Source organism: Podarcis pityusensis, assembly GCF_964106645.2.
Source record: "Podarcis pityusensis genome assembly, chromosome: 3".
Classification (NCBI taxonomy): Eukaryota; Metazoa; Chordata; class Lepidosauria; order Squamata; family Lacertidae; genus Podarcis; species Podarcis pityusensis.
Window position 1 is genome coordinate 91593370 of NC_138026.1, and position 23660 is coordinate 91617029.

Below are 23660 nucleotides of genomic sequence, written 5' to 3' on the forward strand. Positions count from 1 at the left end.
CTAAAGTTTCTATAGCCATGATTGACTGTAAATGTCCATGGTGAATTCCCAAGCACACTGCTCCCTTATGTATGAACTTAACCTCTCTGTAATAGAGAATTGCACACTGCTCCCTTATGTATGAATTTAACCTCTCTGTAATAGAGAATTGCTTCCTTGTGGCTTTCCAGCATAGCTGAAGATGACATGAGAAGCTCAGCCGCAACATAAGGAGATTATAGCATTACAAGAGAAGCAAGTCATAAACTCCTTGGAGCTGTTCCAGGAACAAAACTAGCTAATTTGGGATCCCCAAATCCAAGCAAAAATTCAGAAGGGAGAAAGTTCATAAGCTTCCTTGTTTATGAATGAGGTACACACAGGGATAGCAAACGTGTGTTTTAGTTCACAATCTTGCTGCAATGATTTGGTTGAAATGCACAGTTCCCTTTTATAGGGATGCGATAGATGACTTCTGCATGAAGCCGCAGTAGCCCAACAGCTTTGTGATGGAAGGCTGTATGAAAGGCTGACCTAGAGGCTCCCTCCAGGCGTCTTTTTAAAATGCGCATTCATGATCATTTGCACTCATGATGGTATCAGGGTAGCTGCACATGGCCTGTATTCAACAGTGTTTTGCACCTGCAAACTTTGTGGTGGACATGTGGCCATTTCCAGTCAGAGTATGTACCCCATGCCATCCTGCTGAAATCCTGCATGCTTTTTTATGCCACAGACGTTCCATGGAGGGAGGGGTCATCTGCCCTGCTTTTGTTGAACTACGATATAAGAGCACCCCTCCAGACAACAATAACGCAGTAACATTGGGGAAGCGTTGCAGAACAAGTAATAAAGCAGAATGTTGTGTGGATAGTCCAGTATAAATGCACTACTAATTCACTATTATTGCATCAGTGACATGTAGCAGAATGCACCTGCAAAGAAATGCCCAGGGCAGGATTCAACTAATGAGTCACATCAGTGCAAGCCTGTACAAAATGCTTTATTTCCTTCTCTCTCCCCCCCCCCCATGCCCCCGAAATTGGTTCGGGGTGTCAGGAAAATCCCCAGAACCCCCAGAAGAGTGCACAGGTAGAGGAGAAGGGGGATTGTTCTGTCTGACAAGCCGAAATTCCTTACACTGATGCAACAATCAGAAAAGCATGGCACTGAATTCTTCCCCTCAAGGCAGCCCTTAAGAACTCAGACTTAAGAAAACCCAGCACAATCAGTTGGTTGGTGAAGCAAAACACCCTCTTCTTGCTAGAGAACTGTGTCAACTTCCATGTAAGCCTGAGCCTTGAAGAAGCAAAAGTTTCGTCCTATTGTTGTTCATAATATCCCCCGATGGAAAGCCCCTAAGTTCAAAATCCATTAAGATCTGGTCTTTTCTTTTGAGGAAACTTGATAGCCACTCATTGAATCTGTCCCTGTTTGATAATATGGGTGTACCCTTTTGGCTCATCGCAACCATTATATAAAAGTCGACCTTTCTTGTGTGCAGGCCACTGCCTTAAAAATCCTTCAGTGCGGCAGCAGCAAATGCTGAAATGTTAACATTTAAGGACTCCTTATCTGTGCATTGCCCAATTGTATGCGCACAATGCCACTGTTCCCAGGGAACGAGCTCTGGTGTGCATATGTCACACACAACTGGGCGACGCACAGATAAGAAATCCTTAAATGTTACTCTTCCACGCGTAGTTCTGCCATGGGAAAGAGTTTTTCAGTGTCCTGCACACAAAGATCCCATTCATCCCCCCACCCCCATCTTTTAACACATGTTTTGTAGAGTTTCCCAACATAGGTATCACTAGGACTCTTAACTCATTATTGGGGCATTACTAACTTTGAATGGGAAGGGCTGGTTTTGCTAGGAGTCTGCTTACAATATTGTTTAGGAAACGTACCGTGATGGTTTGTGTACTATCCTTGACGTAGCTTTGCTTCATTTCAGTCTGGCTTTGAAGTGCTTCAAGGTTTTCTCTTGCTATATGATTGCTAACCACTGAGGAAACAAAACCTTGGCTGCAGAGCAGTTACTGCTCTGGCAGTCACTTTTATCCTGGGACTGAGTGACTTATGTTTGTGTTTTCGTAGGAGGATTCCTCTGCTGGGCAAGTTGAGTCTTATTGATGTGAAGCCCAAATTCCCTTGGAGACTCTCCTTTGAGATTCTTTTTTTTTTTTTTTACATCAGTCAAAGCAAAGGGCTGCTTAAATAACAAAACAAAAAAAAAGCAAAAGGGGAATCCAACTGTGCTCTCTGCCAGCATAGAACAAAAGAGCCAAAGTACAGTGCTCCTGGCAGTCTTCTTGGAAACACACATGTTGGTCTAGGCAGATGCCTTCAGAAACATTTGACAGCAATTTGGCAAGGCTGCAACTTTTGACTAAACCTGGACTTGGTAGAGGGAAAGGAGAGGTTGCTGACAAATTGCCAGTTTGGTTCTGTAAAAGAACCTCATTGCTAGGCTGATCTCCCCTGGTCCTGCCATTGCTACTCCTAAATGTTTACGTGCACATTTCAGGTGGTCCCATGTACACAAGGACCGGGAGACTGCAAGGGCCTGTGGAAGGTTGTGACACATGCATAGATAATGCCCTTTGATTCAAGATTATTTGCTCCTTGAGTCTAAACAGCTTGGGTTCTGAAATAAGATCACTTAAGAAAGCTCACAAAAGGAAAAAATAGCCTGCCCTCTTCTCCCTCCTTTGCTCCAAACAGCCCCTCCTGAATAATGTGGGCTGATGGAGAAGGATAGAGTTGCCCAGAATTGGGCAAATTTGGGGTGATTCTCCTCTTCTTTGCCAAGAGCACTCCAAATTGTTGTATGGAGTCTTGTGACTCCAGGGAGACGCTTTTCCAGGGGCACAGGTGGTTGTGGCAGGAGGAGAGGGGATGGAAAACTTTCCTTCTGTAAACTTTGCTAACTTGGTACCTGACCCTACGTAGTTGGTTGGTTTTTTTAAAAAAACTTTGAATAACTGTGGGACTGACTTCCAAGTAAGTATTAATAGGATTGAACTATGCATGTTGCTCCAGAGATTAAATTAAAACCAGGGAAACCTGTGGAGAGTTCTTCTCTGTCCTCTGCAATGTGGCCAAAAAAAGGAGATAAAATTGAGTTTCTTCCCCTCTTCCCCTCTCTTTCTCACTCACACTGCAACAAGCTAGGGAGCAAATGAACTATGCAGATGCTGAAAGAGCAACATCCATAGGAAGAATGCATGGTTTTGATTGGCTTAGACTGGGCTGTCATAGGCCTGAAAATGTATAAATATGGTTGTGAGTGACAGGAGAAAGACTGAACTGTGGCTCTGGATGGTTTGTGGGGGACAAAATTATGGCAGGACTACGTTCCACTTTGCCCATAAGTGGAGACTCCCCTGAAGCGAGCTTTACACCCAGATAAATCTGTACAGTATAGGATTTCAATCTTAATTTCCAGTTATTACCATCCCATGATTTCATACTTGTAACCTTTAACTCAACATCTCTGTTTAAAAGAGGTGGGGGGGTGGGGGGAGGAGAAATCTGCCCTTTTACTCTTCATCTTGCTAAAATTAGGACAGAAAAAGCTAATCAGTTAAAAATATCTTGGGTATGCACCTTTTATGGTTGCAAGGAACCGTTACACACCACCTAAAATTAATTGCAACTTTTGTTAATATTAAGACTGTCTAGTTTCTTTTTAAATATATGTTTTGTTGCAAATATAACAGAAAGAAAAAAGAAAGAAATGACGTCAGCTCACACTAACAGTAAGAATAATCCATCAATCCTAATTCAAACATGCAGAGTCCATATGTCCAAATAGATATCCAGAAGAGATTGATTGATGATTACAAGATATATGTTCAAATGTAGCAAGGGCAGTAAGATGTTCAGCCTCTTGAGAAATGAATGGTGGGTATTTTTTATCCTTCCAAGTTTGAACTATATGTCTCTCTCATTGTGTAACTGATAGTCGTCATCCCCAATCAGAGGAGCATAATTTAAAACTTTATTTATTTTTTATTCCTGTTTTCTGTTACCAAGGAAATGCTTTTTCTCCCTGTCCAATAACACTCAAACTTGTGGAGTGAAGGTGATATTGAAAGATTTGAGACAGATAAAAGAAAGTACTTCTTCATGTAGCGCATAGCCCTATTCTGCCTCCCCCCACCCCACCGTACCCCAAATTGGGCTCATATGCACACATGAGAGACACACTTAATCAAAGGTGAAATTGTTATCATTGTGGGTAGTACTTCCTCTGGTCAAAGTGACATTCGTGTACTCAGAACTAATGGCAAAAGCAGATGTCTTTCTCAGGAGAACAAAAATAGGTTCCTGGATTCAGGGACACGGCAAAAACAAATGTCAAATACAAAAGGGCAGAGAATTTCTCAAGGGCGTGTGCACAGTAATTCAGTTCTTGCCTGAAGAGGAAGAGGTGAACACTCTTCAGTGTTCCTCCCCCCTCTTATTGTATTAATAGGACGGTGTCCTTTTCTTTTTTAGCAAGCTGTTCGTTCTCTCTCTCTCTCTCTCTCTCTCTCACCTCTGTAAATTCACACAGGAACAGGAAGTTGAATGAGTGTGTATGTATATAACGAATTTGTGAACGACTGACCGTCTGTATATAGCTTCAAAGGTGGGGCACACAACAGATGATTGGTCAATACTTGGATTATTTAACTGCTTATTGTAACATAGACTTAGTTTCCTGCCTCAGCTTGTTCTTCACCAGTGTTTCCCCTTTCACATTTAACCACTGTCTCTAGGTCAGATATTACTGGGATTACAGTTTGTGTGAACTATACTTGTTTTTCACCCTTTCTAGAGCAAGTCATGGCGGAAGATCAAGAACATGGTGCACTGGTCTCCTTTCGTCATGTCCTTCAAGAAGAAATATCCCTGGATCCAGCTAGCAGGGCATGCAGGTACAGAAGATTTAGGTTGTGCTGTGTAATCTCAAAGGGAAACTCCCGCCTAATAAAGAGAAAGTGTTTCGGAAGTCTCTTGGTGGATTTAAGATAATTAGCTACCTTAATGCAAATTGTTTCTGGAAATTGAAACATAAGTGCTTGTACTAGGTCGTCTCTATGGGGGTGGCTTGAGCCAAATGCTAGGGTGTGTACAAACCTCGGGAAATCTATGGCACCTGTAATAGATGGCCCAAGGATGAATGTTAATGTCTGAGCCACAGAAAAAGGACACATAACTTCTGCCATCAAAATGCTCTGATGTCCTCGCCAGAACAAGTCTTTGCTCCGAAACGAACAGTGTTTGAAATCTGTTGGGATCCAGTCCAGGCCAACACTCTTCTCTTATTTAGAACAGCCTGACAATATATCCCTGGCAGATGGTTGTCAACCTTGCCTTGAAAACCCTCAAGGAGGCTTATTCCACTGATGAGTTGGCCTTAGAATGGAGAAATTCACCTAGAGTTTTAACCTAGGAACCAGACTTCCTTGCTGTTTCCCAGGCTTTCCAGTTGCCTAGCCTTTCAGCCTGATGTTTAAGGGTACACTAAAGATAACCTTAAAGTTTTCCATTATGTATTAGCACTCCCTTGCATATCTGAGCATCTTCTAGCACCACACCCTTTTGAACATGTGCACATGCATGTGCCCCTGAATGATCTGGAGTTGCTAACTAGGATCTTTTTTGAAGTAAACATGACTGCGTTGTGCCTGGAAATACTATTTGACGCCACTGCACTTAACCATTTTGTTAGAGGCAGGGAACAAGTGAAACCTTTTCTGTGTGAAACCTTTTCTGTACCCAGTGGAAAACTCAATGTTATCCTTTGCTTTTTGTTCTGTCTCTCAGGTAGCTTCAAAGCTGCAGCTAATGGGAGGATACTGAAGAAGCACTGCGAGTCTGAACAGCGCTGCTTGGACCGCTTGATGAATGATGTCCTTAAGCCGTATGTTCCTGCCTACCATGGGGACATAGTGAAGGATGGGGAGCGTTACAATCAGATGGAAGATCTCCTGGCTGACTTTGACTCTCCCTGTGTCATGGATTGCAAGATGGGAGTCAGGTCAGTTTTCCTTGGTAGCTAAAGGCACAACCTGCCTCTTCCCCAGCTTCATCCAGTAACAACAGAAGCATGATTTCATCTTACAGTGCCTAATGCCTTTCTGCTCCCCAACGGGAGGCAGGAAAATGCTGAGCATGAGGTCATCATGCCACACATTTCTGTTACTGCATTTACTTGGAAGATGGCAGCAGCCACACATCTCCATAATACGTAGCTAGGTTCTAAGGGTGAAGCCTTTTTCCAGCCATTTGGATGGATGGATTTAAGGTAGCAAGAAAGGCTGGTTTTAAATTGCTGTATCACTTTGAAACCAACCCCACGTACTTCATATGTTTCCTAAAAAATGGTACAGATCTGACCACTAAGCCAAGCTTAGCACCGATATAGGCAGGACTGTTCCAATGCATTTTGCCGCCTGAGGCAGACCAGCTTAGAGCACCCTGTCTCCACGCCAAGTCAAAATGCATGATATCGCAATATTGTTTTGGCATTTGAGGCAGAAAATCCCACAAGTACCTCTCCCGCTAGTTCTCAGTAAAAATACAAAGGTAATAAATGAAATAACTTTTCCTAATGGCAGAGCTTGCTCTGTCTTATAGGCCTTTTGGCTCAGAAGTGAGTATAAGTAATAAAGATGTCCTTAGAAGACCGTACTTTTCAGTTGAATAGTGTTATGTGGGTAAGCTGTAAATTGGGAGCAGAGGGTGAATGCTGTGCAGTCCTCACCCAAGGTTATTTAAACCAGGTTGGCTGTGGGAATTCCTGATAAGCTGGGCTATATCGTGTCTGTCAGGTTATTTTCATAAGCTAAAATGTATAATTCTGCCATTCAGTCTCAAATTCCTCCTGAACATGACCTTGACAAAATGCAAAAGGGGTCTCCTGATTATTATTATTATTATTATTAAAATTAATTTAAGTGTGGGAGATTAAAATGAAAGTCTTGATGTTTACCTGTGAAGAAAACGTCTTCAGTGAGCCGCATATCTGGAGAAACTTTAGCTGAAGTGGCAGTTTAGATACTGAGCCACCCTCTTCCCAGCCCCCTTTCCAGGATAAAGAAATTCACTGTCCAGTGTCATCGTGAGTTTACTCGTTGTGAGGAAAAATGCTGTTTGCTCTGTTTGGCTTGGAATCTGTTTGCGCTGAGGGAAAGCAAAGTTCAAATTAACTGCATGAACAAATGGAAAAACATTCTAAGTTGGGTTAACGAGTACTTTCCCCCTCCCAAAAGTACATCCTTGTTCACGGAGATAGCGGAAGATTTTTGCCTTGCAGTTTGTTTGACCTAGAAGCAACTTGTAGGCCCGCTATACAAGAATACTTCAAAACTGGTGGCAACTGTACCGAAACTTGAATTCTTTCTGAGAACCCTTGGCCAACTAATTCAAACTGGAGCCAAAATGCTTCATTTAAAGGATACCTTTTCAATATACAAACAGCAGCAAAGAGTTGGACAAGATTACTATGGCAGGAAATGGGTGATGCCAGAGTCAATAATAATAATAATAATAATAATAATAATAATAATAATACACCACCCATCTGTCTGGGTGGTCCCAGCCACTTTGGACGGCTTCTAACAAATATAAAAACATAATAAAACATCAAACATTAAAAACTTCCCTATACAGAGCTGCTTTCACATGCACACAATTCTCCATTCAGACAGATATGAGGCAGTATTACTGGTCAAGGACAGAGTCTAGCAGTTGAGAGCATCGAGTCAATGAGGGGTGTGACCTGGAGACGGGGAGGCCCTAGGAGAGTCCCCAGGATTAGATTGAGAGGCTCCCTATCCAATCCATGACATAAGATTTCACAGACTAAGGTCTACTTCAGTTTATGCAAAATTTCAGTGACTTGGTATATTGTGGAGGGAAGAGGGGGTGATCTGGAACTGGAGATTACACCTGTTGGTGATAACTTTGGCTAGTATTCAGAGGAATATAGCCTCTCGTTATATATTGTACTGGATCTCTGTTGTGTGGCATATGGAATGCTGAGAAGAACTGAGTCAGCTTTGGAATTTTATTTCAAATATCGGTTGCTGGGTTTTTAACATTAATGGTCACAAATTGCTCGGCAGAGTGTTCATTTTCTCAGTTTTCTCAGATATTAAAAAACCCAACAGAACAACTATGCAACAAGACAGGTTTGGATGCCTTATCTCTACTAAGTATAGAAGCAGATGCGTTATGTAAGATTCGTTTTGAGGAACTGATCAAAGACTTTGCAGTTAGAAAAAGGAGGAGAGTTTTTTTTTCAAATATAAGGTGGAAGTATACAAAAAAACCCCACCACATTATTTTCTATCTTATTGCAGGTTTTGTTTCATTTTAAAAAATGCAATTTTATTTTATGGTTTATTGTTGTTTATATTTTAAATTAGATATATACATGGAGGCACCAAAAAACTTGTGTGCTTAGGGTCTTAATCCAGCCCTGCCCACCACACTGGCCTCTCTGGCTTGTATGAAACATTTGGAATATGGTTTTATATCTGATACTCCTCTTGTTCGGAAGGCCTACAGGCAACCGTTCGGCAAAACCTGCTGCAAAGTGCTTAGTAACTTTTATGGCTGGGAGCAGATTTGCATTAAAGTCTGGATATGTGTTTGGCTCCCAAATTTACTGACTACAAATCTGTAGTCAGCCTTATCTCTACTAAGTCAGCAGACGTTATTGGAGCCAGGAACTTAACATTTAGGCTTGTTTGGGGCAGCAAAAAAGTAACTTGAGGAAGCGCTGCAGGGTGACTGGCATATATTTTGCTGACCCAGGAGTGCCCCAGCCAGTGCCATTTCAAGCAGCTGTTACTAATAGAAAGCAGAGACCTCTAGTGGGCAGATGGGGAAGACATGCTTAGGAAAAGTGTATTTTCTGAATCCTTGTCCCCCATCACAAATGGGATTAACAAAGGCAATGGATGTACAGAGTGGCTCACTCATTAATTTCATCATCATCCTAATGGGTGATGGTGATCAATAATAATACTGCCAAATTAATGCCCTCTGAGTGGTTCACAATTCCAGGTGTCCCTTATATCTGGAAAGGATGCTGAATTTCAAACTGCTCATGAGAACTACCCACCTGTATAATTTATGGCCTTCTCGTGCAATTATTTTATCCTTTCATGGTTATGGTTGCCTTACCACATGTTGTTTGAAAGAGAGGGCTTTGATCTTTATTCATGGGCACCTTCCATAAATCTTGTTAAATACAAGTGTTTGGTTTCCAGAATATAAAGTGTTTGAGCAGTGCACTAGATCAGCCTTTGGCCTGATCCAGGGCAGAGACTGCTCTTAAATTCTTAGCTCAAATCGACACATGTACCAGTATTTCCATTCCAGATATTGCTCTTTTTAGGGTGTTTTGCCCTGGTTAGTTGCAAGTTTCTACCACTGTGTCTTGGTGGGAGATTAACTAGCAGTACATGGAAGGTTTCTGACCTCACTTTCTGGTTTCTGGAAATCCTAGAGGATCAAAATATGAGGGAGGCAAAAAACTTGCCCCCCATAGTTGGCTGTGATAGATAAGTTTCCGAAGATGGTGAGCGTCACACTTAGTGTCCTCTCTGCAGAACCTACTTGGAGGAAGAACTAACAAAGGCCAGGAAGAAGCCAAGCCTACGGAAGGACATGTATCAAAAGATGATTGAAGTCGATCCGGAGGCTCCGACTGAGGAGGAGAACGCCCAGCGTGCCGTAACCAAGCCCCGATACATGCAGTGGAGGGAAACAATAAGTTCTACAGCGACTCTCGGATTCAGGATTGAAGGAATCAAGGTGAGGGTTTCGAATCTATTTGGTGCATAACAGAGATAATAGGTGGAATATTTCCTGAGAAAGGTGCTTGCCGGGAGTTCTGCCTTTGTCAATAGAATTCTCGATATGCTGCAACTGAACCAGCAGCTAAACTAGATGTTTAAGCAATTTTGCAGAGTGCATTGTAATGAAGCTCTAGTTCCACCAAGGTCAAACGAGATATTTCACTGTCAAGCTGAAATGGCAGTCTTTGAATGTGTGTTGTAGAGAGTGCATGGGAGGTCTCTTGTAGAAGAAAGAGCTGTGAGTCAGGTTTTTGTACACAGAATAGAGATATACTTTAAATATATAAAGTGGTGTATAAATTAAAAATTTTAAAAAATGAAAATCCTGTAATCCCTTTATTGAGGCATAACCCTTTGTCCTCCCTCTGTATAAACAACATAAGTAGATACAGATAGGTGAACAAAGATAGAAGGCACCTGCTGTAGTTCTTGCTGCCTGCCATCCCTGGGATTTTAATTGCTATCAGCCAATATATAAACATTATGCATGCATGGAGCTTTGCCACGTTGGTTTATGTAAGGTTGCAAAGTTATTCTTTAGGCAGGTTGCTTTGCCGATGGAAGTGAGCAAACTTGTGAACAGAAGAAGCAGAAGATTGTGTGCCAGCCTTAAAAAAACAAACAAAAACAAAACCTTTAAAAGTTCTGTTTGGATGCAAGCCGCCAGTTCTGTTTTGAGGGTCGGTTTTCCTGTAGCCTCTAGCCCTACAGCATTCCCCGGATATCCGAGCAGTTATGGGAGCTTGGTGATGCATGGCTCACCACATGGCTGGAGGCCGCAGACATTACCACACTCTCACAGCTGCTTGGATATCTGGGGAAGCAGGAGAAATGAATTGGAATGAAAACATAGCACCCTTTTGCGACTTTCAGCTGAGTCCGTGGCTGGAGGCTTCAGATACCAGCTCTCAACACAGCTAGGCTGCCAGACAGGAAGTCTTAAAGCAGCCACAAAGCAGTAAATAGCTGTTTGATTCCACACTGCACAAGTTGGTGTGTTTTTTAAAAAAGAGAATGTTAAATTGTCCCCTGGCACTACAGTGTGCATTCATGGAAGTCAGGTGCTGAACAGGTGCTGAAATGAGAACCATGGGTGCAAAAGGGTGCTGTGTCTTCATTCCATCTGAATCTAAACAAACCACATGGACTTGCTCAAATTAGTACTTGAATTGTGCTGGCTTATAGAATTGTAGGGTTGGGAAAGGTCCCCAAAGGATACTAGTCCAAACCTCTGCAATGCAGGAATTACAGCTAAAGATTCCAACCTCTGTTTAGAAACCTTCCAAGGTAGTCCATTCTGCTTTGAATTACCGTAGTCTCCTCATTGCAGAATACTAAAAGATGTGGGCTAATTTATATGATTAGAGGTGTTTGCAAACCCTGTGGATTTCAAGGAGTTTGGTTAGTAGTGCTGGGAAAGGTTCATGCCTGAGACGAATTGATCATCTGCCTCTGTGTAACACAGAGCTTTATACTTGCAAACCATTTCACATGTTGGCATGTGGGACAAAGGGCTGGACTTGGCAATGCAGATCCCTTCCTGTAATTTCCACGGCTGAAGAAAGAATATTGTATTGTGTTCAAAAGCTGCAAATACCCCCAACCCCCCCAAATAAAACCATTCTCAAGTCTTCTCTGGACAGTCTGCAAGTCATTCAGCCCCCACCCCATGGCTGTTATTTAAACGATGGCCAACTTGTACCTTTGCCCTGTTGTAGGTTATTCCGCATCCTGTTTAATGAACGGCAAAGCTGTCTGTTGACACAAATGCATTCTTCTGAGTAATAGCCTTGGATTTCATCATTGCTTTTTGCAGAAGGAAGATGGCACCGTGAACAGGGATTTCAAGAAGACCAGGACAAAGGAACAAGTCATGGAGGCCTTCAGAGAATTTACGAAAGGAAATCGTAACGTTCTGGTGAGTCGCTGCAGCTGGTTTCCTTATTAGTTTAGTACCCTAGGTTTCTTTAATATCCACAGTTACATGCTAATGTGAAACCTGCTCTCTTTCCTCGGCAGTTTATGTTATGCATCCAGAAGATGCGCAATATCTTAACTAGTTCAGATTCCTGGTTAAGCTGGTCCAAATCCTGTCTGTAATGGAACACTGAAAATGGGATTCCTTGAATTCTAGGAAAGTAGAAAGGTTTTTTTTTAGGAGGCCCACCTATCAGGCCTACACCCTTGACAGTGTCATCTTCTTTGCTAAGCACTTTGATGAAGGAAAGAGTCCTGGACTGGCTCTGGGTCATGTCAGGGGAAACAAGCAAGAACTGTTGTCCTTCTCTCTCTCTGTCTGTCTGTCTGTCTGTCTGTCTTTCTTGCACTCTCACATACACACAAAGTTTAAACAGAAAGTTGGAAGTTTATGGTGCCTGGTTGGCAGCACAAGTGGGTTTGTGAGTGTGGTAGTGACCATTGCCGGATTTTTGTATCAGCTAAACAAACTATAGCTTAGGGCCCCACTCTCTTGCGGCCCCCCAAAAAAAATTAAAGGAAAAAAACCCTGGATGTACATTTCCAAAATATAAGATAAAAAACAAATCAAATACAATGTACATACAGCAACAGTGTTTTGTGTTGTGCAATTATTTCACTATTAATATGCTGCTTCTTAATTGTATTTCGCTATTAATACACTTCTTCTTAATTGTGTTTGAGTTAACAAATATTTTGATAAAATACATATTTTGTTATGTGCAAATGGCTTTAGATACCTATTAGGTCCATAAATTACCATATAGCATATATTCAACACAAAAAACAGCAAGAATTTGTTGTTGACAAAGGACAGTTGGACATATAAAGGGCCCGGTTACCTTCAGTAGCTTAGGGCCTCATCAAATCTAAATCCGGCCCTGGTAGTGACCCATTCTTAGTGGCCTTCCTGACAGCTGAAGGCATCTTTCCTTCAAGGCATAATGGAGAGAGCTCCAATGTTCAAACATGTTTACAAAACCTCTTCTATTTCACTATGGGGGACAAGGAAACTACAATTTTGCTGCTCTCCCTTGATCTGCCTACTGCTTTTTGGTCCAGAGGCATAGCTGTCAACTTTTCCCTTTTCTTGCGAGGAATCCTATTCGGAATAAGGGGGGGGAGGGAAATGTTGACAGCTGAGGTGTGCACCTGCTGTAACATTTGACAAATCTTCCTCCATGGTGGTGGCTGGAGCTTGAAGGGGCAAGCGAACTGATTAGAGAAGCCTGTCAGGGGACGAGGAAAGATTGATAGGTGTATCCATCTCACATAATTTTAGGCCACATGGCATTGCTCATAAATTTCTAGTTACAAATGAAATGCAAGTACCCTCTGCAAACTGAAAAGATCACAAATACATGCAGGAGAAGGTCTTTTAGCTTGCAGTGAGCAACCCTGCCCCATTACTGAATCCTGGAACAATGCTGTTGCTGAGGGAGGGTGCATCTTGTGATTTGAGGCAAATGGCAACCCTTCCAAGTAAACTGTAGGGTTTTGTTTACCTGGAAACTGCGCTGAAGCTCCCCACCTTTTTATTTCCTGGAAGCCAAGGGCTGGGAATCCCATCAACTCTCCTAAAGAGTTGATCCTACACACACATCCAACCCTGTTGCTTGGTGAAATAGCTCTAAATATTTTGCACCATGTCGCCCTGGTGGGTGACCTGACGCCAGGAAGTAGCGGGAGGTACTGCAACCCTGTTGGCTTCCCTTGACCTCGTCAGTAGATTTCAGTATTGTTGAGTATCATGTCCATCTGGGTTGTTGTGCCAGGAACGGACCTGGAAAGTCCAGGATAATGGTGGTGCCAGTCCTTTCTGAAGTGCAAGACTGAGAAAGTGGAGCTAGAGGAATTTTGATTAGCCTTTGGAGTGTCTCATCTTGTCCTGATTTTAACAGCTACATGAAACCAGTGGGAAAAGTTGTATGAAAACTAAGTGCCTTCAATATGCAGGTGACTAACAGCTCCACCTCTCTCCCCCAACCTCCTGTTAGATGGGAATGAATGCATTTTTGCATTTCCTCTGCAAACCACCCAATTGGGCAAGTGAGCTCAATTTTAGATCCCACCACGTATAGTCTCAGACGAGCATCTCTGAACCTGGCTCTTTACCCATTGCAGGTTTGCAGAGATAGCTTACAATGGATGGTAGTTAATGGGGGCTTCTTCTGGAGCCAGTGAACAAAGCTGGTACGTTTCTCACTGCCGAGCCGTTCTGCTATGTGAATCATTTTGCTTTCAGTCCGGAGAGGTCTGAAAAAAAATTAAAAGTGAAATGGTTCTCGTGACCGTGACTCCGTATGTCGTGGTTGGGGGAACCTGTGACACACCAGCTAGTTACTCCCATTGGCCCAAGCCAGCGTGGCCAGTGGTCAGAGAAAATTAACATCTGGAGAGCCCCCTGGTCTTCAGTCGTGGGTGACTAACCTGTAACGCAGGCAGGAGAGATTGCCACATTTGTGGGAAGGTGCAGGGTAGTGCATGGGTCTGCCTGCCCTCCTGCTTGCCTCTTTAATCCTGCCTTGTAGCCTCAGCCACTTCCAAAAGAGGGTGCACTTGTATATGCTGAAGCACAGTAGTATTCCACTGTCTGCAGACCCAGGACCCACCTTCAACGCAAAACAAGCGTTTGGAGACTCTCTTAATATTTAAGCATATGTTGGTAAGGTGGCAGTGCTGCTGTTGTGGCCCATCTCAGATCAGTAGCTGAACACCAGTGCTGTAGTGCATGATAGCGTGGCATTTTGCTGGCTCTGGACCCTGCTTGTGTTTTACTTTACTTTTTTCTTTTTTTACTGCTACTGCCTTGAAAACTTTTCACCTCCCCACCCAGTTGCTCATATAAAATTTTAACATAATTGTAATGGGTTTAGGGGTTGCTCGTGCATAAGTTGCCGCCACTCCTGGCTAGGTTACCTGGTTGAACCCTTTCTGACCGGACAGCCTCTAGCTTCGTGGCTGTCTCAGTCGCTGGCAGAATCCGTCAGTGGGCATTTCTTGAACTTCTTCCAGCACAAAAGTTCTTTGACGCCTAGTCTCCGCCTAGTCTCCCTGCGCGGAAGCCTTCTGCGCGGAAGCCTTCTGCGCAGGGAGGGTGTGGGCAGCGGAGGACCCGTACTCTCTCCGCTGGTCTCCGGCAAGGAGTCTTGGAGCCTCCTCTCCGATTCCCCCATCTGCCCCCCTTCTCCACTGGTGTTACGCTGATTTCCTTCCCCAGCGGACGGGCTGCCTCTCTCCCTACTGGGACCCTCTCCGGCATCCCTCTGGAGCCTTCCCTCTGCCTCTAGCTCCGATGGCAGTTCCCTGACAATAATTTTCAACATTCATTTAACACAATTTCATATCTTATACATTTTGACATCAATCACATCTGAAAATTTTCCAATCTTTTTCACTTAATTTACATTTCTTAATCTCACTATTACTTTTAATTATCTTAACTAATAACTCTCTTCATAACCTGCCTTGCAATATTTCACATATTCCTCCTTACAAAACTTCTTGTAATCCTACTAGCGTAATCTGTTGCTTACAATTGCTTTTCAAATAATTCACATATTTATTACAGTCCTCTGAGAATCTCTGGTCCCGCAGGTTTCGAAACCTTCCTGTCATTTTATCTAATTCTGCATAGTCCATTAATTTCATCTGCCATTCTTCTTTTGTCGGTAATTCTTCTTGTTTCCATTTCTGGGCCCCAGCTGCTCTTATTCAGCCAGTTACTGAGAGGGGCAAAGGAACAGGGTTCTCTCAATAGCTGGCAGCGGTGCAAAGCGCTGGGAAGTCTGTGCTGGCTGCTTGGAAGTGCAGCTCACCCAGCTTGCAGTCCTGATACAGGAGCGGTTATTTGGCTTACAGGCAGAGGGTGTGTGTGTGTGTGTGTGTGTGTGTGCAAAACAAATTGCAACTCCTTCCGTTCAAACTATGTGAGGAATGTGCAGCCTCTTGCTAAGCAAGGTCAGTGCTCAGAGACTGGGTGCTTCAGAAGTATATTCAAAGCTCTTAAAAATGTTCTGTTCTTGCCACTACAGAACGGCTACCTTAACCGGTTGAAGGGAATCCGCGATACCTTGGAATTGTCACCATTCTTCAGGGGCCACGAGGTAAAAACTAAACCGCCTTTCTATGATCTCTTTTTTAAAAAAGGTTAGAATTCTTGTCAAAGCAAAGTTCGGTTTACCTAAACAAGTTAGCAGACTAGAATCCTTCCACAAGCTTTGGAATTGCATCACTATTTGATGTTCAATAAATAGCTGGCATGGGGTGGGGACAAATTACATGGGGACCATAAGGCAGGGGGACCATACTGCAGCCCTGATCAGAACCACTCCTACCCAACCCCCTGGTATTCACACTATGTAGAATGCTCCCAGTGTGAATATCAAGTGCAGGGCCCCCGATTTTGATCAGGGCTGGGGTTGAAGGGAGGAAATCCCCTCTCTCACACCCACCCACATTATATTCCCAATCTGGTTTGCCCCCCCCCCCCCGGCCATTTATGTGATGAAAAGTCCCGTTCTCATTTGGCCCTGAAAGTCTGAATAAATGTGAGTGACCAGGTTGCCTCCTTGACTAAGGACAGAAAGAGAGGGGATTTCGCCCCCAGTGCATTTGGGGAGCTTCCTGTCCCTGGAGATTCAGGCCTTTCAGTTTTAGGCTGGCAGCGGGTGGCAGAACTTATCTTAACTCTCCTAAAACTGCTGCTTGGAATTGAATTTTTAACTGGGTTTGCGACTTGGGAAAGTGGATATTCAACAACTGCTTTTTTTTAATTGGCAAAGAGAGTTTCTACTCCTCTCATGTTGCATGTTTCAACTTCCCCATGACCTTGAGAGCTAGCAGCCTTGTTTTCATATAACCCAAGAGTGCTATGAACACAGCAGGCCCAACACCATAGAATGCCAAGTTCTGCCTTTAGACCAAAGCCGGCCCAGCCATGAAGCAAGGGGAGGCAGCTGCCTCAGGTGGCAGAAACAGAAGAGGTGGCGCTGCCTCAAGCACCCCATTGCCGCCTCGGAAGCAAACCACATAAGGACTGGAGAGGGACCAGCGCCAAAGCTCTGTGTAACACCTCCCCTCTCAGCGAGTTGACAAAGAAGGGAGGTCTTTCACCGGCCAGTTTTGCTGTCAGACAGGCAGGGAGTTCAGAAAGTGGTTAAGGAAGGGAGCAATTAGTATTGGGCGAATGCTGACCGCGTGCCTTCGCATCCTGTGTGATAATCCCCTTTTTATTTTTTCCTGTCGCAGGTAATCGGGAGTTCCCTCCTCTTCATCCACGACAAGAAAGAACAGGCCAAAGTCTGGATGATTGACTTTGGGAAAACCACCCCACTGCCAGAGGGAGAGGTCCTCCAGCACAACGTGCCCTGGATAGAAGGGAATCGGGAGGACGGCTACCTTTGGGGGCTGGAGAACCTCATCGAGATCCTAACGGAGTTGTCTCAGAGTGAAGACCTGCATTAGAGTCCAGCTCTGCCACTACTCAGAAGCCAGCCCCTCAAACTGACTTTCTGAACTGCACTACAAGACACTTTCTGCCCACCCTCTCCTTCCCAGTTCTAAAAATTAGAAGCTCTTTTTATTTAAGGTGTAAATATGCAGTTATATATATGCCAGAACAAATGCTGGACCTGAAGCCAAGCTTGGGACGATGGAAGTGCATACCAATATTGACTTTTTAGTCTTCAGCAGTTAAGGATAGCGTAAATTCCCCCTTCAGTAGTTCTTATGCAATCTGTGTTTAACCAGTAAGGGTTTGTACAGTTCTCATACACCTCCGTTGAATTAAGACAGTGCCCTAGTCTTGCTTAAATTCCATCTACCGGTAGCTAAAAGCTGTAGAGCAAAGGAGAGACTGAGTTGTAATTATCTGCTGCCCTCTTGTGCCCAAAGTTAGTACATTACTTGGGCCGCTGATTTTAAAGGCAGTTTGCTGGGATTATAGGTGCTCTTTCCTCCTGAGAAGCTTCGGAGTCTTTGGAATCAAGAACTTAATGAGAACGTCCTTGGAGAAATATAACTGGTATTCTTGAACAGCGGCCTTTTAACATGTACTAACCTTGGTGTAGTTAATCTGCATACAGGAGCTTGTTGGAATAACTTAATATCAAGTCTTACTTTTCAATATATTTGAGCAATTTCTTGCCAGCATACGGCAGCTGCGCAATCGCCGAGTAGTTAGTTGAATGAATAGCAAAGCTCTGTCTGCTCCTGAGGGTTACATTTGATAGTGCATCCACTTGTCTGCTGGGGTTGGGTTTGGAGTGCTGGCGAGAAAAGTTCCGATCCCTTGCTCTAAGCCAGGGGCTCTAACCCCCGCCAGGGGTTCCTGAACTGCGATCCCCATCATCCCCAAGCATTGGCTGTGCTGGCTGGGGGCTGATGGGAGTCCACAGTTTTCCTGCTTTTGCCAAGACTTTAGTTGTCTTGGAGCAACCTAGTAGCCCGTCAGATGAAGGGCTGGCTTGCAATGGGAAGGGCTATACCTGCCGTTCAGGTTTCTCTTTGTTAACACTGCAGACCCTTTTAAAGTGGCAAGCAACTTCTCAGGTGTGCTCTTGCAAAACATTCCAGTACTCACATCTCAAAGGGCAGCATTTACTGATGTCAGGAGGGGAGAACAGTACGTTTGCTTTCCCCCCCTCTAGGAATTCACGAGTGCTTCAGAAACCTTGAGAAGGGGGACTGTTCAGTTGAGGTCACAGACTTTCCAAATTTGTTTTTTTTCCCTGGATGGTGTCAGTACCAACAAATCCTTAAACCTTTCCATGTTCACGATGCATCCCAGATGCTTCCAGAACCCATTGCTTCCACTCTTCCCAGTAGTCATGTGGCAACCCTGTTTGCCCTTGCAATGCTCTGGCTGCAGTTTCTTATCTCGAGTTAGTTCTAATGCTGCAACAAGTGTGTGTGTTTTGCAGGATGGGATGATGCCCCTTGGCTCCTTTTTCAAGGATGCAAACTCCTCGGGGGATTCCTTCATTTGTATCTCACTAGGCCCCTATCTGTCAACCTTCAGTGCTGTTGTAAATAGTTGCTTTGTTTGGCTGCTTTTCCCCTTCAGGTTTCCTTTGCTGTTTAATAATAGCCTGTGTGGAAGTGCCTTATGGACTACTTTCTGTTCCATTAATGTCATGGAAAAGTGGTTTGTTTTTTTAAAAAGTTCTATTTATTGCCATTCCTTTTTTTAGTTTCCTAGAACACTAAGTCTTAATGCATGGAATCTTTTAAATAATAATGCTAAGTTTTCAAAACATATTTTTTTCCCATGTCTGTGGCGGGCAGGGAGCGAGTCCTTGAAGCAGTGTAAGTTTATACCATTTTTAAACTTGTATTTAGCTTTTAAATTGCTTCTATTATATATACATTTTTATTTTTTTAAGCCTGTTTGTAAAACAAGATTCCTTGCTTTGTGGCTTTCAAAGAAGTGAATTGTTTCTCCAGATGTCTCTTAAGGCCCTCCTGGAGACTGGAACTCTTGCTGTGAGGTAGTTCTCCCAACACATATTTCTCCCAGATTAGCGATGACACGAAGAACTTGCCGAGTTATAAAACTCCACCTATGCACAGTGCCTGTAAGTCAAATAACTCAAAATAAAGGCATACAAAATGGCTGCTGTTGTGATTCTCTGTCATTGTCCTAAGAGCCAAAGAGACTGAGTTAAATGGAAAATTGGCATGAGGAGATCTGATCCTGAAAAATGTGGCAGGTGGAAGCTTCACGAAGAAACCAGGACTAGTGTTTTGGCTGTGCAAGACGAGTTAAAGCCATAACCGCTCGAGACAGGGGGGGGAGAACCTTTGTTTTACCCCAAGGACCACATTCTCTTATGGGCAACCTTCCACAATGTAGGGGACGCTTTCCAGATTCAAAAGTGGGCATAGCAATGGATGTAGCTCTTAGCAAGGCACATTATTGTCGCTTGAGGACACATTCCAGACAGGCAAGGAGGTGGAGGAGCAGCTCCAGTAAATGGCATGACCTGGGGAGGTCCTCGGCCTGTGGGGAGTGACAAGGGCCAATGACAGAGCCTCGGAGGGCCACACTGGACCCCCAGGCCTGAGGTTCCCCACCCCTGCTCTCGGATATTGTCAGTCTAGTTTCTGACAGCTAAGATCTTGAGAAAACAAGTTGTCTTGTTAACCTGCCTTTCAAGGAATTATCTGGTGCAATACCTAACATTTTCAGGGATGTTTAAATAATACATTTTCTTTATTTGGAGAAGTTTCAGATGCAGTGCTACGTTGGGGAGGGAGAGGCTGTTAAAGAGCAATTGATCTCCCCTTTGTATTCCCTGTATTTTCCTGTTGCAGCTCACCAAGTAGAGAAACGTGTGGACTGTTCCTTCCTCAGAAGCTAATGCATTCCCCTAAGAGGGAACATGACATGTTGTTTCTGTTGAACGTAATTGAGTCAATTTCATGCTCTTTCTCTGCCTTACCCTGTCTAGGATATATCTGAAATGACTTTTACCAGTGCAATCCTTTCTTCAGAAGTAATTCGAACTGTGTTGCATGCTGCACACAACATTTCATCAAGGTTTCTCAACTGAAATACAGTCGTACTTTGGTTTTTGAACAGCTTAGTTCTCAAACGTTTCAGCTCCCGAACGCCGCAAACCTGGAAGTGAGTGTTCCAGTTTGTGAATTTTTTTGGAAGCTGAATGTCCGATGAGACTTCCTATTGGCTACAGGAGCTTCCTGCAGGCAACCAGAAGCCGTGCTTTGGTTTCCGAACATTTTGGAAGTCGACCAGACTTCCAGAACAGATTCCATTCAACTTCGAAGGTACGACTTTATGTGCCTTACTTATTCTTATTTATTAAATTTGTATACCGTCCTTTGTCTGCAGGTCTCAGGGTGGTTCACAAAATAAAAATACAATGTAAAAACACTAAATACATGATAAAAACAAAAATAAATTAATAATCCGCCCCCCAAAAAAGTTTAAAGGGGGTATGAGATGCTCATCAGCCAAAGGCTGAAAAGGAACATTTTCTCTGGTGCCAAAAGGTGTACAATGAAGGCACCAGGCAAACCTCCCTGGGGAGAACATTGCACAAATGGGGAGCCACTGCAGAAAAGGCCCGTTCTTGTGTTGCCACCCTCCAGAAGCTCACGCTGAGGAAGCACACAAAGAAGGGCCTCAGGATGATCTCAGGGTCTGGGTTCTCCCACCTCTCTAAGCTGATAGCCCAGAAATTGCTGACTGCCTAAGAACCTGTTAACAAGACAGGTGAGCAGCCTTGTCTACACATGCAGCAGCAGCAGGAGGTAGTAATAGTGTTGCCACTGCTCAGAAGATTGGAAAGGGAAGTTTAACGGAGCAACAATGAGGAGAAAGAGAATAAGGACCAGTGGGACATGGGGTCAACAGTAGGCCCCTTGCTGTGTGGTGGGCCTTGACAAGTGCCTGAGGGTACCAACTCCTGACTCTGGTCCTGGCTGCACCTGTTGGACACCCCCAACCCCCTTAGTTAAGATTTGAGAGCTATCTCAACATTTTAATTATGACAGGGAGGGACCAGGCAGTAAATATCACACATTTTGAAGTCTCTCTCTAGCTCTGTGGTGCTAGCTGACGCCCTGTGGTACTCACAGCAGCCAAGAGGTGGCAGCACTTGGCTAGCCGCTTGCTTGCTGCTGTTCTTAATTCCTTCTCTCTTGCTCGCAGATGTGAAATTTGTTTGGGATGGCAGATGTAACTCCTATCCTGAATCAATTGCACTCTTCTGACAGGACTGAGGCAGTGCCACAAACAAGAGCCCAAAGATTTGGAACACATTAGCCATTTTTTCCATTCTTGGGAAATGATTTCTGACTATTGTCATACGCACCGTTTCCCCTTTCATTGCCAAATGCAGATTTCTTTTGTATTCCGTCCTTGCAGGCTGAGAGAGGGGTCCTTTGTGCAGAATTTGGTTCAAAAATTATCTCGGGAGGGGAAGGCTAAGAAGGCGGGACCTCCAAAATAGCCCAGTGAGGATGCTCTGGGGTCACAGAATGCTGGCTGAGGAGTGAGCCTAGAATGCATGTCAATGGGCCTGTGGCTGTATTCCACTTTTTCCCCTGAGGCGGAAACCCAGATTTCCCCAGCCCTACTCCTACACAACCGCCAAGCCACTGATGCATTACACTGTTTAGTTTTTGGAAAGGTTCTTCCAAGCCTCCTTTGAGCCAGCCCGCTTCTGCAATCAAACATCTGTCTCCTTGCAGGACTTGGTGTGGGAACCCATAAGGCTTTGGGCTGTTTGTTGCTATAATGTTTCTATTTTAAGAGTTTCCTTGGTGTGACGTACACAGGGGTTAAGTCAACTTGACTTGAAATGCTAGAAGCACAGCAGCACTAAAAGCAGACCCTAGAAAGCTGAAGTGGAGAAAATAAAACAGAGTTAAGCTTTATGTTGGGTGACATAAAGTTTTTTGACCTAGGCTATTGCAGCTCTCTGGATTACAGGTAGAAGCACCTTTGACTCTGTCCTCTTGCAGACCTGGGCCACACCATGCATTGAAAACACACTTGCACCAGTTTTAACAGTCATAGCTTCCCCCCTAAGAATTCTGGGAACTGTAGTTTGGTAAGTTTGCTGAACGTTTTACTGGAAACCTGACCCATATTTTGATTGTATTGTGTACTGATTAATCTCCCTGGGTCAGAGAGCTGTGCCTCACAAGAATTCGATTTTACCTGCTGAATTGGATCTTATCAGTTGCACAGAAAAATCTGGAGAGAGGTTTTGCTTAACCAAGCTTCAATTCGGCGAGTAAGATCAGATTTTCTCGAGGCACAACAGCGGTATAGCGAGAAACAGAACAAGCACCTCAGTCAGCTGTCAAACTTGACCGGCCAGTGCTGAATGCCTCTGGATTCTGTTCACCATCCCTTAGTTAGAGATCCTAACATCATGAGCAAGGGAGATGGTTATGGTAGCCAGGCCATCTTGTGAATACCTCTTATTTGCTTTAATTTATATTCAGTATATATAAACACAAAGGAAGGTAGCAGATCCAAAGTCTAATGTCTGACAATGTTTCAAGCCCAGCAACATGTTTGTTTGTTTGCTCAGTTGAAGCTCTGGTGCCATTTGGTCTATTTTTAAACTTCAGTTCTGACGAGACCTTTTGGGGGAGAAACAAAGGAGCTTCGCAGAAGAGAGGAAAGAACAAAAGTGGCGGCTCAAATGTAGTCATTAGGTTATGAAACTGTTTTCCCTACATCTAAGCACCGAGGAAGGTGGTAGCACAATACATGCCAAGATGGCTCTGTCAGGTTGGTAAAACACAAAATTCTGATAAATAAGGCTTTTCTCTTAGTGATTTAAGGTTGTAAGGAGTGATACTTAGACTCAGTGAATTGCCACCCTTTCCCTTTAATCTGACTGTGGCCCACGTTCAATTTAGGCAACACACTTTCGGATCTTGAAGCCTGCATCATGCCCTCCCTCTGCTCCATTCTATGCTTTGCTGAGTTTATGGGCTGGATAAATGGCTTAAACCCAGAAATTTCATATTCACACATCATTTGAGGAATTCCCTGCCAATTACACCTCTGCTCAACATCATTTAACAGCCCAATTGTTTAAATTTGTTCCTTGGTCTCTACAGCCACAGCAGCAGGTGCTATAACTCTCCAATGGTTTACCTTTACCCCCAAAGGCACACTCCTCTATTGTCTGCCAAAACAGACGGATGCCAATCAGAGTGTCCTGTACCCCTGGCCTACCTGGCAGCAAGTCAGTATGTCAAGCCCCCCGTCAAGGATCAATCCACTCATCCTAAATCCAGTCCAAAGCACAGTCCCACAGAGATGCTACAGCATTCAAGCTGAGGTCCCCC

General features: G+C 43.9%; 1 protein-coding gene across 1 annotated transcript in view; it reads left to right on the forward strand.

Moving 5' to 3' along the window:
• Positions 1 to 19438, forward strand: part of ITPKB (inositol-trisphosphate 3-kinase B) — an 83549-nt gene extending 64111 nt beyond the window's left edge. Inside the window, exons 3-8 of the mRNA XM_081000130.1 lie at positions 4808 to 4907; positions 5800 to 6013; positions 9597 to 9801; positions 11662 to 11763; positions 15857 to 15928; positions 17073 to 19438. Coding sequence (XP_080856256.1) covers positions 4808 to 4907; positions 5800 to 6013; positions 9597 to 9801; positions 11662 to 11763; positions 15857 to 15928; positions 17073 to 17288 — 909 coding nt within the window. The 3' untranslated portion in view covers positions 17289 to 19438. The remainder of the gene's footprint in view (positions 1 to 4807; positions 4908 to 5799; positions 6014 to 9596; positions 9802 to 11661; positions 11764 to 15856; positions 15929 to 17072) is intronic.
• Positions 19439 to 23660: the final 4222 nt, after the last annotated feature.